This window comes from Lepisosteus platostomus, chromosome 26, assembly GCF_059453375.1.
Source record: "Lepisosteus platostomus isolate fLepPlt1 chromosome 26, fLepPlt1.hap1, whole genome shotgun sequence".
NCBI classification, from domain to species: Eukaryota; Metazoa; Chordata; class Actinopteri; order Semionotiformes; family Lepisosteidae; genus Lepisosteus; species Lepisosteus platostomus.
The window spans coordinates 10,703,395-10,718,177 of NC_142636.1; the positions used below are offsets into that span (position 1 = coordinate 10,703,395).

The 14,783-nt window shown below is 61.8% G+C and overlaps 1 protein-coding gene across 2 annotated transcripts; it reads right to left on the reverse strand.

Moving 5' to 3' along the window:
- Positions 1–199: 199 nt before the first annotated feature.
- snx27b (sorting nexin 27b) lies at positions 200–14,228 on the reverse strand. Of its 2 annotated transcripts, none has more exons than XM_088621424.1 (13): positions 13,793–14,228; positions 11,191–11,422; positions 10,893–11,085; positions 10,021–10,085; positions 9,196–9,300; positions 7,631–7,709; positions 7,215–7,381; positions 6,057–6,146; positions 5,639–5,788; positions 5,430–5,558; positions 5,276–5,335; positions 4,736–4,798; positions 200–3,459 (listed from the first exon to the last, which is right to left on the reverse strand). In XM_088621424.1, the coding sequence occupies exons 1-13, from the start codon at positions 14,092–14,094 to the stop codon at positions 3,412–3,414; spliced, it is 1,683 nt and encodes a 560-aa protein (XP_088477550.1). In that variant the 5' UTR covers positions 14,095–14,228; the 3' UTR covers positions 200–3,411. The 2 variants fall into 2 exon arrangements, with proteins under 2 accessions (XP_088477550.1, XP_088477548.1); XM_088621422.1 differs by having other exon boundaries at positions 4,750–4,798; positions 13,793–14,227.
- Positions 14,229–14,783: the final 555 nt, after the last annotated feature.

Below are 14,783 nucleotides of genomic sequence, written 5' to 3' on the forward strand. Positions count from 1 at the left end.
GTCTGGGCCGGGTCACACTGTAACCCTACAGTCCAGAGATCACTGGTCCAGTCTGGGTCACACTGTAACCCTACAGTCCAGAGATCACTGGTCCAGTCTGGGTCACACTGTAACCCTACACCCATCGCTGGTCTGGTCTGGTCAAAGAGAAGAACACTCAGCCAATGCAAAAATCCAAAAATGAAATCAATGCCAGGCATTCATCAATATATCAATTTATTTAAAAGAATATGTTACAATTTATTACACTAAGGAACTTTACCAAACATTTAAATTTTTACATTTTTTTAAAGTGGTTAGCTAGAGCTTGCTCAAATTTTCTTCTTCAATTTGTTTCTTTTAATATCTTATTTCTCAGTGTTAAGAGGATGAGGTGCTGTTAGCATTTTAAACTCTAACATCAGCTGGTCTCACCACACATTCGGTCTCCGTGGAAAATCACACAAATCGCAGTGGAAAAACAACTACAATTAAAAGAGCTTCTGATTTTAGAAATAAATTACAGCTGTGCAAGAGGGAGAGGCTGGGCACAGGTCTGGGAGAATCAGGAACAAGAGGCCCGGAATTCAGCAACAGGAATCCATTTTGTGTTGCACAGCAGTCTGATCCACTCCAGGTGTTACACTGGTGTCAGTCAGACTCCCAGTGCACAGCAGTCTGATCCACTCCAGGTTTTACAGTGCTGTCAGTCAGACTCCCAGTGCACAGCAGTCTGATCTACTCCAGGTTTTACAGTGCTGTCAGTCAGACTCCCAGTGCACAGCAGTCTGATCCACTCCAGGTGTTACAGTGCTGTCAGACTCCCAGTGCACAGCAGTCTGATCTACTCCAGGTTTTACAGTGCTGTCAGTCAGACTCCCAGTGCACAGCAGTCTGATCCACTCCAGGTGTTACAGTGCTGTCAGTCAGACTCCCAGTGCACAGCAGTCTGATCCACTCCAGGTGTTACAGTGCTGTCAGTCAGACTCCCAGTGCACAGCAGTCTGATCCACTCCAGGTGTTACAGTGCTGTCAGTCAGACTCCCAGTGCGCAGCAGTCTGGATGGTCAGGGAGTCTGACAGCAGCAGCACAGAGCAAAGACACTGGGACTGGGGCACGAGCAAGAGACTGCCACAAGGGGGCAGGACCAAAGAAGACATGTCTGGGCCTGGGACCGGGACCGTACTGGGACAGGGAGTAAGGGTGGAGGCACTGGCAGCAGGGGGCAGCAGGACACTTTTTAACTCACCCGCTGGTGCTCCTCTCAGCCAAGCTCCTCCCTTCATTGAGCCCTTAATTAATCTAACGAGCTGCCTGACTGGCACCCTTACAGGTGCTTTCCCTCTTCAGAGGGCGGGAGAGCTGGGGTCACTCGTGGAGTTCAGCAGACGAAGGGCACCTCCAGAGCGCTGAGGACCTGAACGCAGCGAGAGAGTTCAGGTGCATCAGGGTGGGGAACCGGGAGCTCTGGGCCAGGAGGACCAGTAGGTGGGGGGTGGGGACCCCAGTATGGAGCGGGGGTCCACTGAACCGGACCACAGCCTCAGTGTCTGGCCCTCATGCGAGTGGACAGGGATTGCCGACGCCAGTTCGTCCGGAGCCACCAGAACCGGCACCCAACGGTCTGCACTGGCCTGTCCCGCCAGGTCACCTTGGAAAAAGAGCTGGGGGCCCATGAGGGCAGCGGGTGCGAACCTTTACTCATCTCATGGCGCAGGTGCTAATGACCTGGCCGAGAGATCTGATCTTAACACTCTCCCCCTGGCCCAGAGCTCCCGGGACACACAGCTCTGGGAGAAGAGTGCCATCTGCTGGCTGGCTGTGGTACTGCAGTCCAACAGGAAACACCAGTCTGCCTGTAGGGCTGGGGGTACCGACAGCTCAGCCCAATTCTGCCCAATGTCCTGAAAGTGGACGATTCCTTGACTTAGTCTAAGGAGCTACACTATCTGCTTCCACCATCACCACCAGCTTTCGTCTTTTGGGAACTCTTGACAACTGCGGTTGTCTGCATGGACTGTGTGCCAGCGTCTGGCTCCCTGTGAAGCGAGGAGGGAGGGGGACGGGTTTGAGGGACGGCCCGGGTCCGTCAGTGAAATACTTCCCCTGCTCACTTCCTCTCGCTTTAGTTTACAGCATGGCTCTGAGAGAATAAACAGTGTGTATGAAAATGGCTGCACGCATAATGCTTAGCTCCCTTGAGGCAATAAATTTAACAAATCCAAAAAACAAGCAATTCTTTAAACGGATCACAAACGGAATAATTATATATATAAATGGAAATGATGTTAACCAACTGGAACAAGAGAGACAGGGTGTTAAGAGTGACAGACGCCCCCTTCCCTCCCCTGCTGTTCTGGATATCCTCCGGGATTCCACTCGCACCCCAGCGACCGGGAAAACGGGCAGAGGTGGAATCCTGTGTGATCCCGGCTCTTGGTGTTCCTAAAGGAGGAAGGAAAGTGACGGGAGTGCTTCAGACTCCTGGGAATGCGTCTCTTCTATTCCCAGAGAGTAGGCCATTCCGAATGCTTGTGACCCGATTCCCAGAGACCAGGCACTTCTGAATGGATTCCTGGAGATCAGTGGCGTCCGAATGCCCATGGCCGATTCCCAGAGAGCAGGAGTTTCTGAATGGATTCCCGGAGAGCAGGAGTTTCTGAATGGATTCCCGGAGAGCAGGTGCGTCCAATTCCCGGAGAGCAGCAATTTCTGAATGGATTCCCGGAGAGCAGGAGTTTCTGAATGGATTCCCGGAGAGCAGGAGTTTCTGAATGGATTCCCGGAGAGCAAGCGCGTCCAATTCCCGGAGAGCAGGAGATTCCGAGTGGATTCCCACAGAGCAAGCGCGTCTGAATACTTGTGACTGAAGCCCGGAGAGCAGGAGATTCCGAATGGATTCCCGGAGAGCCGACGACAAGACCTCACCGCCGCCCCTCTTCTTGCTCTTCCCTAAAAGCCCTCTGAAGCAGGAGGCCGGAGGAAAGACTGGGCAGCAGGAACCGGACCGGGAACGCGCGGCGCTCCGCCTGGGAGTGGGAATCCTCAGCCCTCACCTTGGCAGCTCGGAGCAGGAAGCCATCGGAATCCGAAACCAACCGGACACAGCAAAGGGGTCGGCCGCTTCCCCAGTCCGAACGCATGACTCCGTGCTCTCCCTCTGCCACCCCAGAACCGGACCGGCCCGTGCCCCTCGCTCCAGGGACAGCCCTCCCCTGTCCTGCATTTTCAGTCCCTTTCTTTTCTGCCAGAACTGGAGAAGGCGCTCCGGGACCCTGCTCTCTCGGGTCGGGTCGGGTTGGGTCGGGTCGGGTCGCGTGCTCTCCAGCCGGTCTCTCTTCCCTCGGGGCGCTCCGCTCTGAAATGTGGTTCTGGTTCTGCTCGTGTGGGGTCTGGGCTCGGCCCTGCTCAGGACGTGACGATCTCGCCCCCTAGGTGGCGCCATCCCTTCTGTGTGACCTCAACAGCTGGAAGATATTCTGAAAGGGAGAGACCCTTGAGACCACACACTCGCACCCCGCCTCACCCCAGAACAACTCACACACTTGCACCCCACCTCACCCCAGAACTCACACACTCGCACCCCGCCTCATCCCAGTACAACTCACCCCGCCTCACCCCAGAACTCACCCCCTCGCACCCCGGCTCACCCCAGTACAACTCACACACTTGCACCCCGCCTCACCCCAGTACAACTCACACTTGCACCCCACCTCACCCCAGAACTCACACACTCACACCCCGCCTCACCCCAGAACAACTCACCCCGCCTCACCCCAGAACTCACCCCCTCGCACCCCGGCTCACCCCAGTACAACTCACACACTCGCACCCCGCCTCACCCCAGAACTCACACACTCACACCCCACCTCACCCCAGAACAACTCACACACTTGCACCCTGCCTCACCCCAGAACAACTCACACACTTGCACCCTGCCTCACCCCAGAACAACTCACACACTTGCACCCCGCCTCACCCCAGAACTCACCCCCTCGCACCCCGCCTCACCCCAGAACTCACACACTTGCACCCCGCCTCACCCCAGAACAACTCACACACTTGCACCCTGCCTCACCCCAGAACAACTCACACACTTGCACCCCGCCTCACCCCAGAACTCGCACACTCGCACCCCCCAGTACAACTCACCCCGCCTCACCCCAGAACTCACCCCCTCGCACCCCGGCTCACCCCAGTACAACTCACCCCGCCTCACCCCAGAACTCGCACACTCGCACCCCCCAGTGCAACTCACCCCGCCTCACCCCAGAACAACTTGCACCCCGCCTCACTGACTCACTCCTCACCTCACTTCACTGGGCCCTCTCACTCGCCTCACTCTCTCCCCCCCGCCTCTCACCCGGGACCGCACACTCCCGTCAGTCCAGCGGCCTCAGAGAGGGCACCTGCCCGCCCTCCCAGAGTCGATCACTCCAGCAGGAGCGCTGCTCACTCCCAGAAACACCCCTTGCTCGCGTGCTTCACCGAGCCCGGAACCAGAACCGCACCGGTAATCCGACTCTACCCTGCGGCCCTGAAGCTCTCGGAGAACCCAGGTGACCCACAAAGCGGCGAAACGAAAGCCGCACCCCTTGCAGGAGAAACTGTGTCAAGACTGCACGAGAGGCCGAGCAGCGCAGCCCACAGCGAACTGTGGCTGCAGCCCCTGCAGTGGCAGTGACAGACTCTGGCCAGCAGAGGGCGGCAGTGCTGCGCCGTGCTGCAGGAGAGCCTGGCAGGGCCCGGCCTTACCTTACTACACATACCGTCTCTACTGCAGTTCTTATTGTCCTTGTCCGTGGCCTCCTCTTCCACCTGGGGGAGAGGAGAGAGAGAGAGGAGAGAGTTACAGGAGAGAGAGGGGAGAGGAGAGAGAGAGGGGAGAGTTACAGGAGAGGAGAGAGGAGAGAGTTACAGGAGAGGAGAGAGGAGGGAGGAGGGAGTTACAGGAGAGAGAGGGGAGAGAAGAGAGAGAGGGGAGAGTTACAGGAGAGGAGAGAGGAGGGAGTTACAGGAGAGGAGAGGAGGAGAGAGAGGGGAGAGAGTTACAGGAGAGGAGGAGAGAGAGGAGGAGAGAGAGGGGAGAGAGTTACAGGAGAGGAGGGAGGAGGGAGTTACAGGAGAGGAGAAGAGAGAGAGGAGAGAGTTACAGGAGAGAGAGGGGAGAGGAGGGAGGAGAGAGAGAGGAGAGAGTTACAGGAGAGGAGGGAGGAGGGAGTTACAGGAGAGGAGAGGGGCGAGAGGAGCTCAGTGCTGCTCCTCTCTGACCCGGGCTGTCGGATTTGGACTCACCTCCTTCCTCCAGCGGAGCTCACAGAAGACCCTCTCGAAGCACTCGTGCATGTAGTTAAACTGCAGCGAGACAGAGAGCAGTCTCACACACAGCCCACACGCCGCCGGGGTCCCCCCTCCCCGCCGACACCCCCGGAGGGCCCCCACCACTCACGTATGGGGTGAAGATCTTGACCCAGCGTGGCTTCTTCTCGGCGCGGGCGTACTCGAAGCAGAACGCAGTGCCCTCCTCGTCCGTGTCCCAGCGCTGCATCTCGGCCCAGTCGAACGCGATCACCTGGTTCTGTAGGGACATGACCCCCAGTGAGCCTGCGCCCCTCCGCCCCTCCGTCCTGCCCCCAGCCCCCCCCCACCGCCCTGTACCTCCAGGGTGCCGTCCTCAGTGCAGGCGTGCAGCTTGAAGTGCTGTATGCTGATGGCCGTGATCACGTGGCCCTTGCGGCGGGAGTCGCAGGCGCAGTGAGGGAAGATGATCTCGTTGTAGCCCTCGCAGGACTGCAGGACACTGAGGTACTGCAGAGAGAGGGGGCGGGGCAAGTAGAGGGGGCGGGGCCGAGAAGGCAGGGGGCGGGGCAGAGGAGAAGGCAAGCAGAGGGGGCGGGGCCAATGTCAAGGAGAGAAGGGAGAGAGAGGTGGGGCAAACAGAGGGGCGGGGCCGAGGAGAGCGGAGAGAAGGATGGAGGGGCAGGGCAGGAGAGAGAAAAGGGATGGGATTCAGTTACGCAGGCACTTCCTGAGACACGCAGAAAAAAATCCTGAAAACGCCGAGATCGAGAGTCACCATTGTCATCTTGCGCTGCTCAGCAAGTTTCTGCAGCTGATAGGCTTTCTCTTCGGCCTTGATAAAGCCCTTCTTCACATCGTCCACCGCCTGCAGCGAGAGAGGGACAGCTTGCGGTCACGGAGCGGACAGGCAGGGGCGGGGAGACGCAGACCGGCAGGGGCAGGGGCAGGGGCAGGGAGACGCAGACCGGCGGGGGCCAGGGGCAGGGAGACGCAGACCGGCGGGGGCAGGGGCAGGGGCAGGGAGACGCAGACCGGCGGGGCCAGGGGCAGGGAGACGCAGACCGGCGGGGGCCAGGGGCAGGGAGACGCAGACCGGCGGGGGCAGGGGCAGGGGCAGGGAGACGCAGACCGGCGGGGCCAGGGGCAGGGAGACGCAGACCGGCGGGGCCAGGGGCAGGGGCGGGGAGACGCAGACCGGCGGGGCCAGGGGCAGGGAGACGCAGACCGGCGGGGGCCAGGGGCGGGGAGACGCAGACCGGCGGGGCCAGGGGCGGGGAGACGCAGACCGGCGGGGCCAGGGGCAGGGAGACGCAGACCGGCGGGGGCCAGGGGCAGGGAGACGCAGACCGGCGGGGGCCAGGGGCGGGGAGACGCAGACCGGCGGGGCCAGGGGCGGGGAGACGCAGACCGGCGGGGCCAGGGGCAGGGAGACGCAGACCGGCGGGGGCCAGGGGCGGGGAGACGCAGACCGGCTGGGGCCAGGGGCGGGGAGACGCAGACCGGCGGGGCCAGGGGCAGGGGCAGGGAGACGCAGACCGGCGGGGCCAGGGGCGGGGAGACGCAGACCGGCGGGGCCCAGGGGCGGGGAGACGCAGACCGGCGGGGCCAGGGGCGGGGAGACGCAGACCGGCGGGGCCAGGGGCAGGGGCAGGGAGACGCAGACCGGCGGGGCCAGGGGCGGGGAGACGCAGACCGGCGGGGCCAGGGGCGGGGAGACGCAGACCGGCGGGGCCAGGGGCGGGGAGACGCAGACCGGCGGGGCCAGGGGCAGGGAGACGCAGACCGGCGGGGGCCAGGGGCGGGGAGACGCAGACCGGCGGGGCCAGGGGCAGGGAGACGCAGACCGGCGGGGCCAGGGGCAGGGAGACGCAGACCGGCGGGGCCAGGGGCAGGGAGACGCAGACCGGCGGGGGCCAGGGGCGGGGAGACAGACCTGGTAGAAGCAGTAGCTGATGGCCAGCTCGTTGTTGTTCAGCAGCAGCACCTCCTGCTCTGTGGTGAACAGCCACTTGCGGACCGTCAGGCAGGTGCCCGGCACGGCGGAGGTGTAGTTCTGGACGTACAGCTTGTGGGGGAACTCGTTCGGGGCAAGCTTTCTCACTGCCACAGAGAGACACAGGGGGGTTCAGAGCCCCCTCACTGCCACAGAGAGACACAGGGGGGTTCAGAGCCCCCTCACTGCCACAGAGAGACACAGGGGGGTTCAGAGCCCCCTCACTGCCACAGAGGGGCACAGGGGGGTTCAGAGCCCCCTCACTGCCACAGAGGGGCACAGGGGGGTTCAGAGCCCCCTCACTGCCACAGAGTGGAACAACTTGTTGCACCTGTGTCTGCGATGTTGAGACTCACCGAAGGAGTGGTTGATGACCTCAAACAGGGCAAAGTAACTGGCTGTGATACTGTCCATCCCCACCTTCGATACCACAGCCTGACAGGAGAGGAAGAGAGGGGGGTGATCAGGAAACAGTTTATTTTCAACAAGGCCTTTTTTTTACAGCACAGAGCACCACCAGGCCCAGCAGAGCCTGACCACAGCAACAACACCCACAGCACAGAGCACCACCAGGCCCAGCAGAGTCTGACCACAGCAACAACACCCACAGCACAGAGCACCACCAGGCCCAGCAGAGTCTGACCACAGCAACAACACCCACAGCACAGAGCACCACCAGGCCCAGCAGAGTCTGACCACAGCAACAGCACCCACAGCACAGAGCACCACCAGGCCCAGCAGAGTCTGACCACAGCAACAACACCCACAGCACAGAGCACCACCAGGCCCAGCAGAGTCTGACCACAGCAACAGCACCCACAGCACAAAGCACCACCAGGCCCAGCAGAGTCTGACCACAGCAACAACAGGCCCACCAGAGTCTGACCACAGCAACACCCACAGCACAGAGCACCACCAGGCCCAGCAGAGTCTGACCACAGCAACAACACCCACAGCACAGAGCACCACCAGGCCCAGCAGAGTCTGACCACAGCAACAGCACCCACAGCACAGAGCACCACCAGGCCCAGCAGAGTCTGACCACAGCAACAGCACCCACAGCACAGAGCACCACCAGGCCCAGCAGAGTCTGACCACAGCAACAACAGGCCCACCAGAGTCTGACCACAGCAACACCCACAGCACAGAGCACCACCAGGCCCAGCAGAGCCTGACAACAGCAACAACAGGCCCACCAGAGTCTGACCACAGCAACACCCACAGCACAGAGCACCACCAGGCCCAGCAGAGTCTGACCACAGCAACAGCACCCACAGCACAGAGCACCACCAGGCCCAGCAGAGTCTGACCACAGCAACAACAGGCCCACCAGAGTCTGACCACAGCAACACCCACAGCACAGAGCACCACCAGGCCCAGCAGAGTCTGACCACAGCAACAGCACCCACAGCACAGAGCACCACCAGGCCCAGCAGAGTCTGACCACAGCAACAACAGGCCCACCAGAGTCTGACCACAGCAACACCCACAGCACAGAGCACCACCAGGCCCAGCAGAGTCTGACCACAGCAACAGCACCCACAGCACAGAGCACCACCAGGCCCAGCAGAGTCTGACCACAGCAACAACAGGCCCACCAGAGTCTGACCACAGCAACAGCACCCACAGCACAGAGCACCACCAGGCCCAGCAGAGTCTGACCACAGCAACACCCACAGCACAGAGCACCACCAGGCCCACCAGAGTCTGACAACAGCAACAACACCCACAGCACAGAGCAGCACCAGGCCCACCAGAGTCTGACAACAGCAACAACAGGCCCACCAGAGTCTGACCACAGCAACAGCACCCACAACACAGAGCACCACCAGGCCCAGCAGAGCCTGACAACAGCACCAACACCCACAGCACAGAGCACCACCAGGCCCAGCAGCAGTGGACGACGCCGAGAGAGGGGTACCTGGTAGACGTGGTCAGTGGTGCTGTTCTTCCTCACACGCACAGTCACTGTACTTCTGTCTGGCAGTGCGACCCGCAGCTCCACATCCGACACCCCGTTATAGTTCTGAAACACAGGGCTGTCACTGAGACAGGCAGGGGAGAGAGGGGAGAGAGGGGAGAGGGGAGAGACAGACAGGCAGGCAGGGGAGAGAGGGGAGAGAGGGGAGAGGGGAGAGACAGACAGGCAGGCAGGGGAGAGAGGGGAGAGAGGGGAGAGACAGACAAGCAGGCAGGGGAGAGGGGGGAGAGATAGGCAGGCGGGAGAGAGGAGAGACAGGCAGGCAGGCGGGAGAGAGGGGAGAGACAGACAGGCAGGCAGGCAGGGGAGAGGGGAGAGACAGACAGGCAGGCGGGAGAGAGGGGGGAGACAGGCAGGCAGGCGGGAGAGAGGAGAGGGGAGAGAGGGGAGAGACAGGCAGGCAGGCAGGGGAGAGGGGAGAGACAGACAGGCAGGCGGGAGAGAGGGGAGAGACAGGCAGGCAGGAGAGAGGAGAGACAGGCAGGCAGGCGGGAGAGAGGGGAGAGACAGGCAGGCAGGCAGGGGAGAGGGGAGAGACAGGCAGGCAGGCGGGAGAGAGGGGAGAGACAGGCAGGCAGGAGAGGGGAGAGACAGACAGGCAGGCGGGAGAGAGGGGAGAGACAGGCAGGCAGGAGAGAGGAGAGACAGGCAGGCAGGCGGGAGAGAGGAGAGAGAGGGGAGAGACAGGCAGGCAGGCAGGCGGGAGAGAGGGGAGAGACAGACAGGCAGGCAGGGGAGAGGGGAGAGACAGACAAACCCACTGACCTCGTCGGACTCTGACAGGAACTCCTGCATGATGTCGCTCTCCCCGATGACCCTCACGGAGCAGACTGCAGAGAGAGCTGGGTGTGAGAATACAGTCCTCCTGCCCCAGGGTCACCCCTTAACTGCCCCATCACACCTGCCACCTCCCCATCCCACCTCCTCTTCCCTCCTCTCTTCTCCCACCACCTCTCCTCCCTTCTCCCCCTGCCCCGCCCCCTGCCCTGCCCCTCCTCCCACCTCTCCCCCTGCCCCGCCCCTCCTCCCACCTCGCCCCCTGCCCCTCCTCCCTCTCGCCCCCTGCCCCGCCCCTCCTCCCTTCTCCCCCTGCCCCGCCCCCTGTCCTGCCCCTCCTCCCACCTCTCCCCCTGCCCCGCCCCCTGCCCTCCTCCCACCTCTCCCCCTGCCCCGCCCCTCCTCCCACCTCGCCCCCCGCCCCTCCTCCCACCTCTCCCCCTGCCCCGCCCCCTGCCCTGCCCCTCCTCCCTCTCTCCCCCTGCCCCTCCTCCCACCTCTCCCCTGCCCCGCCCCCTGTCCTGCCCCTCCTCCCACCTCTCCCCCTGCCCCGCCCCTACTCCCACCTCTCCCCCTGCCCCGCCCCCTGCCCTGCCCCTCCTCCCACCTCTCCCCCTGCCCTGCCCCTCCTCCCACCTCTCCCCCTGCCCCGCCCCCTGCCCTGCCCCTCCTCCCACCTCTCCCCCTGCCCCGCCCCTACTCCCACCTCTCCCCCTGCCCCGCCCCCTGTCCTGTCCCTCCTCCTACCTCTCCCCCTGCCCCGCCCCTCCTCCCACCTCTCCCCTGCCCCGCCCCTCCTCCCACCTCTCCCCCTGCCCCGCCCCCTGCCCTGCCCCCCCTCCCTCTAAGGAAGGACCCACCTTTCTCCAGGTACTCCTCCAGCCCGCGGCGCCGGGCGTCCAGCTGCTGCTCGGACAGGGAGAAGGGCCACTTGCCCGGCAGCTTGGGGAAGGTGAAGCTGGCGAACTCCCTCTTCAGGTTCTGGTGCAGGATGGCGAACTCGCGGTACCGCTTGGAGCACAGCTGCCGGCCCGCCATGTACACGTGGTACACCTGCACACAGGGGAGAGCGTGAGCGGCGTGGGCCGGGCCGGGCCGGGCCGGGCCGGGCCGGGCCGGGCCGCCTGCCCCCGGCGCCCCCCGGACCCCCGCGCTCACCACGAACTTCTCGCTGCCCTGCTCCACGTGCTTGTAGGTGGGCACGGAGATGGGCACGGCCTGCTTCTCAGTGTAGTCGTAGAAGGACTGGCCCGAGGAGTCGTCCCCGGGGTCCAGGCTGTCGGCCTCGGGCTGCGGCACCGACAGCACCGTCAGCACCAGCTCCCTCTCGCCCGCCCGGATCAGGTCCACCACCTGCTTGTGCGTGGCCCCTTCCACACTCACGCCATTCCTGCCGGGAGAGAGGGGCATCAGAGAGGGGCCGGAGAGAGAGAGGGAGAACAGAGAGAGAGGGGGAGAGAGAGGGAGAGAGAGAGAGGCAGAACAGAGAGGGGGAGAGAGAGAAAGAGAAACAGAGAGGCAGAACAGAGAGGGGGAGAGAGAGAAAGAGAAACAGAGAGGCAGAACAGAGAGGGGGAGAGAGAGAGGCAGAACAGAGAGGGGGAGAGAGAGAGAGAAACAGAGAGAAGCAGAACAGAAAGAGAGGAAGAGGGACGGAGAGGCAGAACAGAGAGAGAGAGAGGCAGAACAGAGGGAAGCAGAACAGAGAGAGAGGAAGAGAGACAGAGAGTGATGAAGCTAGAGAGAGAGGAAGCTCAGACTGAGGCCGGTGGCCGGGGGGGTGGTGTCTCGGATTGGCACAGAGTTGGTTTCCTGGCTTAAGGGGCTCAAGCAGTTCGGAAAAAACAATCCCGAGACGTCCGCACGCGCGGGATTTCAACACCCCAGGCCATCCCTCCATTCTGCAGCAATCAGTGTGAGGCTGGGCCTCCCTGCCGATTCCCGCTCCACACCCCCGCCACTCTGAGCGTGAAGCTGAGAGTGCGCCTGCAGGGGGACCGGCCGGCTCCGGTGGTCCTCCTCGACACGACAGACCCCGCCGCCCCCTGACCCTCACGGCCGCTCAGGCGGTTTCACCTCACCGAGCGACACTGACCCCCCCTCCCCTCGGAGTGTTCGTGCGCAGGTCCGGCTCCTCCCCACCTCCTGAGCTCCTCACCGCGCCAGATCTCTGTAATTACAGGCCTGATGGGTCTCGCCACAGCCCAGACACCGCCCGTCTCCACGCCAACCACCGCCGTGCCGTCCCCCCTCCCACTCCCACACACAGGACAGCCACAGCCGAGTGTCGGATCACCAGGGCCGAGGCCGACAGAGATCACTGGTCCAGTCTGGGTCACACTGTAACCCTACAGTCCAGAGATCACTGGTCCAGTCTGGGCCGGGTCACACTGTAACCCTACAGTCCAGAGATCACTGGTCCAGTCTGGGTCACACTGTAACCCCACAGTATCCAACTGGAGTGGATCAGACGGCTGTCCTCCTGGTGTAACAGCCCTGTGTTTTAATAATAATAATAATTGCTTACACTTATAAAGCGCTATTCTGGACACTCCACTCAAAGCACTTTACAGGTAATGGGGATCCCCTCCACCCCCACCAATGTGCAGCCCCACCTGGATGATGCGATGGCAGCTATAGTGCACCAGTCCTCTCCCCTTCTCCCTGCACAGCAGCTCTCAGTGGGGAGGAGAGCAGAGTGATGGAGCCAGTTCAGAGAGGGGGATTATCAGGAGGCCATGATGGGTAAAGGCCAATTGGGATTTTAACCGCTCCACCGGCTGTCCCCATGGTGTACCAGCCCTGTGTCTTAACCACTGGACCAGCTGTCCCCCTGGTGTAACAGCCCTGTGTCTTAACCGCTGGACCGGCTGTCCTCCTGGTGTAACAGACTGGACCTTCACAACTGGACCAACTGTCCCCCTGGTGTAACAGCCCTGTGTCTAAACCACTGGACCAGCTGTCCCCCTGGTATAACAGCCCTGTGTCTAAACCACTGGACCAGCTGTCCTCCTGGTATAACAGCCCTGTGTGTTAACCGCTGGACCGGCTGTCCTCCTGGTGTAACAGCCCTGTGTCTTCACCACTGGACCAGCTGTCCTCCCGGTGTAACAGCCCTGTGTGTTAACCGCTGGACCGGCTGTCCTCCGGTACAGAGTGCGCTGGGAGACGGGGGTGAGAGAGTGCTGGTTGAGTATCGGGCTGTATGTGCTCTGAATTCTTAATGAGCCCGAGTTGTCGCCACAGGTCCAGCCCGACATTTTCCATCCCTTTCAAACGCACCGCCAGCCCTCGCCGAGACACGCGTGACCGATCCCCGCGGGTCCCCCCCCCCAACACCGCTCGGCCGGGACGGGGAGCTCGAGCTGGAGGGGCCCGTGCACTCCGAGCCGGGGCGGCGCGCGCGCGCGCGCGAGGGTGTCTGTGTGTGTGCGGAATGTCTAATGAACCGGAACCAGACCGGCGGCGGTTCGGGGGCTCGGACGGGCGTCGCGCAGGACTCAGCCAAGACTGAAGCACCGCGGCCGGTTTCCACATTCGCCCCCGCCAGCTCCTCAGGAGCGCGGGCAGCGTCCACCCCACGGAGCGGACACACAAAACAACAAACGTGTTCCTGCGAGACGCCGCGGGGACAGCGGGCGAGCCAAGCCCACCCTCCGTGTCCCCCCTCCCCACGCCGGCTGCACTGACGACACTGCCGTACGGTCTCCCGGTACCGCCGCGGCGCCGGACTGCGGGGCCCCGGGTCGGGTCCACTCACACTTCCAGGATCCGGTCGCCCTTGGAGATGCCGGCTCGGTCCGCCGCCCCCCCCGGCAGCACGGCGCTGACGTGCTGGAGGGGCGCGTACAGCTCCCCGTTAATGCTGCGGAGCTGTCCGCCTTCGCTGACCTGCCCCCGCACGTTAAACCCGTATCCCGAGTCCGACTTGACGATCCGGACCAGCCGCGGGCCCGACGCGACCGTGGTGGCGGTGCCGCAGGGCCCGGAGCCGCTCTTGGGCGGCGGGTGCAGAAGCGAGGGCGGCCCCGACCGAGTCCCGTCTCCCTCTTCGTCCGCCATCTTTTCACAACAACATATGCAGGTTTTACAGCGGAGCCCGGCAGCAATTACACCCGAGCTGCCTTTTCGCTCAGACAGCTCTACAGACCGCTGCCGTCAGCATCACAAGACTCGCCCCCCCCTCTTCCCCTCCGCCTGGCCGGGCTCGCCAAGCATTGTGGGACGTGTAGTTTAAATCACCCCTCACAAACTGGAGAGTCCGCCAGTGGCCGGCTTTGAAAACTACATTTCCCACAAAGCCACAGAGACAAACGCTATAATCTGGTGTGCGTGATGGCAGGAATTCTGGGAAGCAGAGTTTGGTTTGAGCGAGAATCTCCTTGCTGAACTGAGGTTTTAAACCAGAACTCTTTTTTTTAATGAATCTTGCAGTGGTACAGTTTAGAGTATTTCCCAATAAGTCATAAAAAACGCGAAATATTTCGCTCATATTTCATGCATAGTTTCCTTATACACAAACTCAAATCAGAACAGATAAATTTTATTTGGTGATATTATTGTACTTTTGATGTACAGTGTAGGCTCAGCAGTTTTTTTTAATATAATTAAAATAAATGTAATAACGCTACAAAAATTTACAACTTGATCAGATGAGCCATTTACTGAAACAATCAATCAGAATGGCTGAGCAGAGTTTCCTACTTGAGAAATATGAGTATTTACTTGTTTTAAAGAACGGCTACAGTATT

Excerpts from the sequence above, each read along its gene's own strand:
- snx27b (XM_088621422.1), bottom strand. The coding sequence starts at position 14,094 with ATGGCGGACGAAGAGGGAGACGGGACTCGGTCGGGGCCGCCCTCGCTT. Across the intron at positions 5,789-6,056 it reads AGCAGCGCAAGATGACAATG|TACCTCAGTGTCCTGCAGTC; the intron begins GTGACTCTCGAT and ends CTCTCTCTGCAG. Across the intron at positions 5,559-5,638 it reads CTGAGGACGGCACCCTGGAG|AACCAGGTGATCGCGTTCGA; the intron begins GTACAGGGCGGT and ends ATGTCCCTACAG.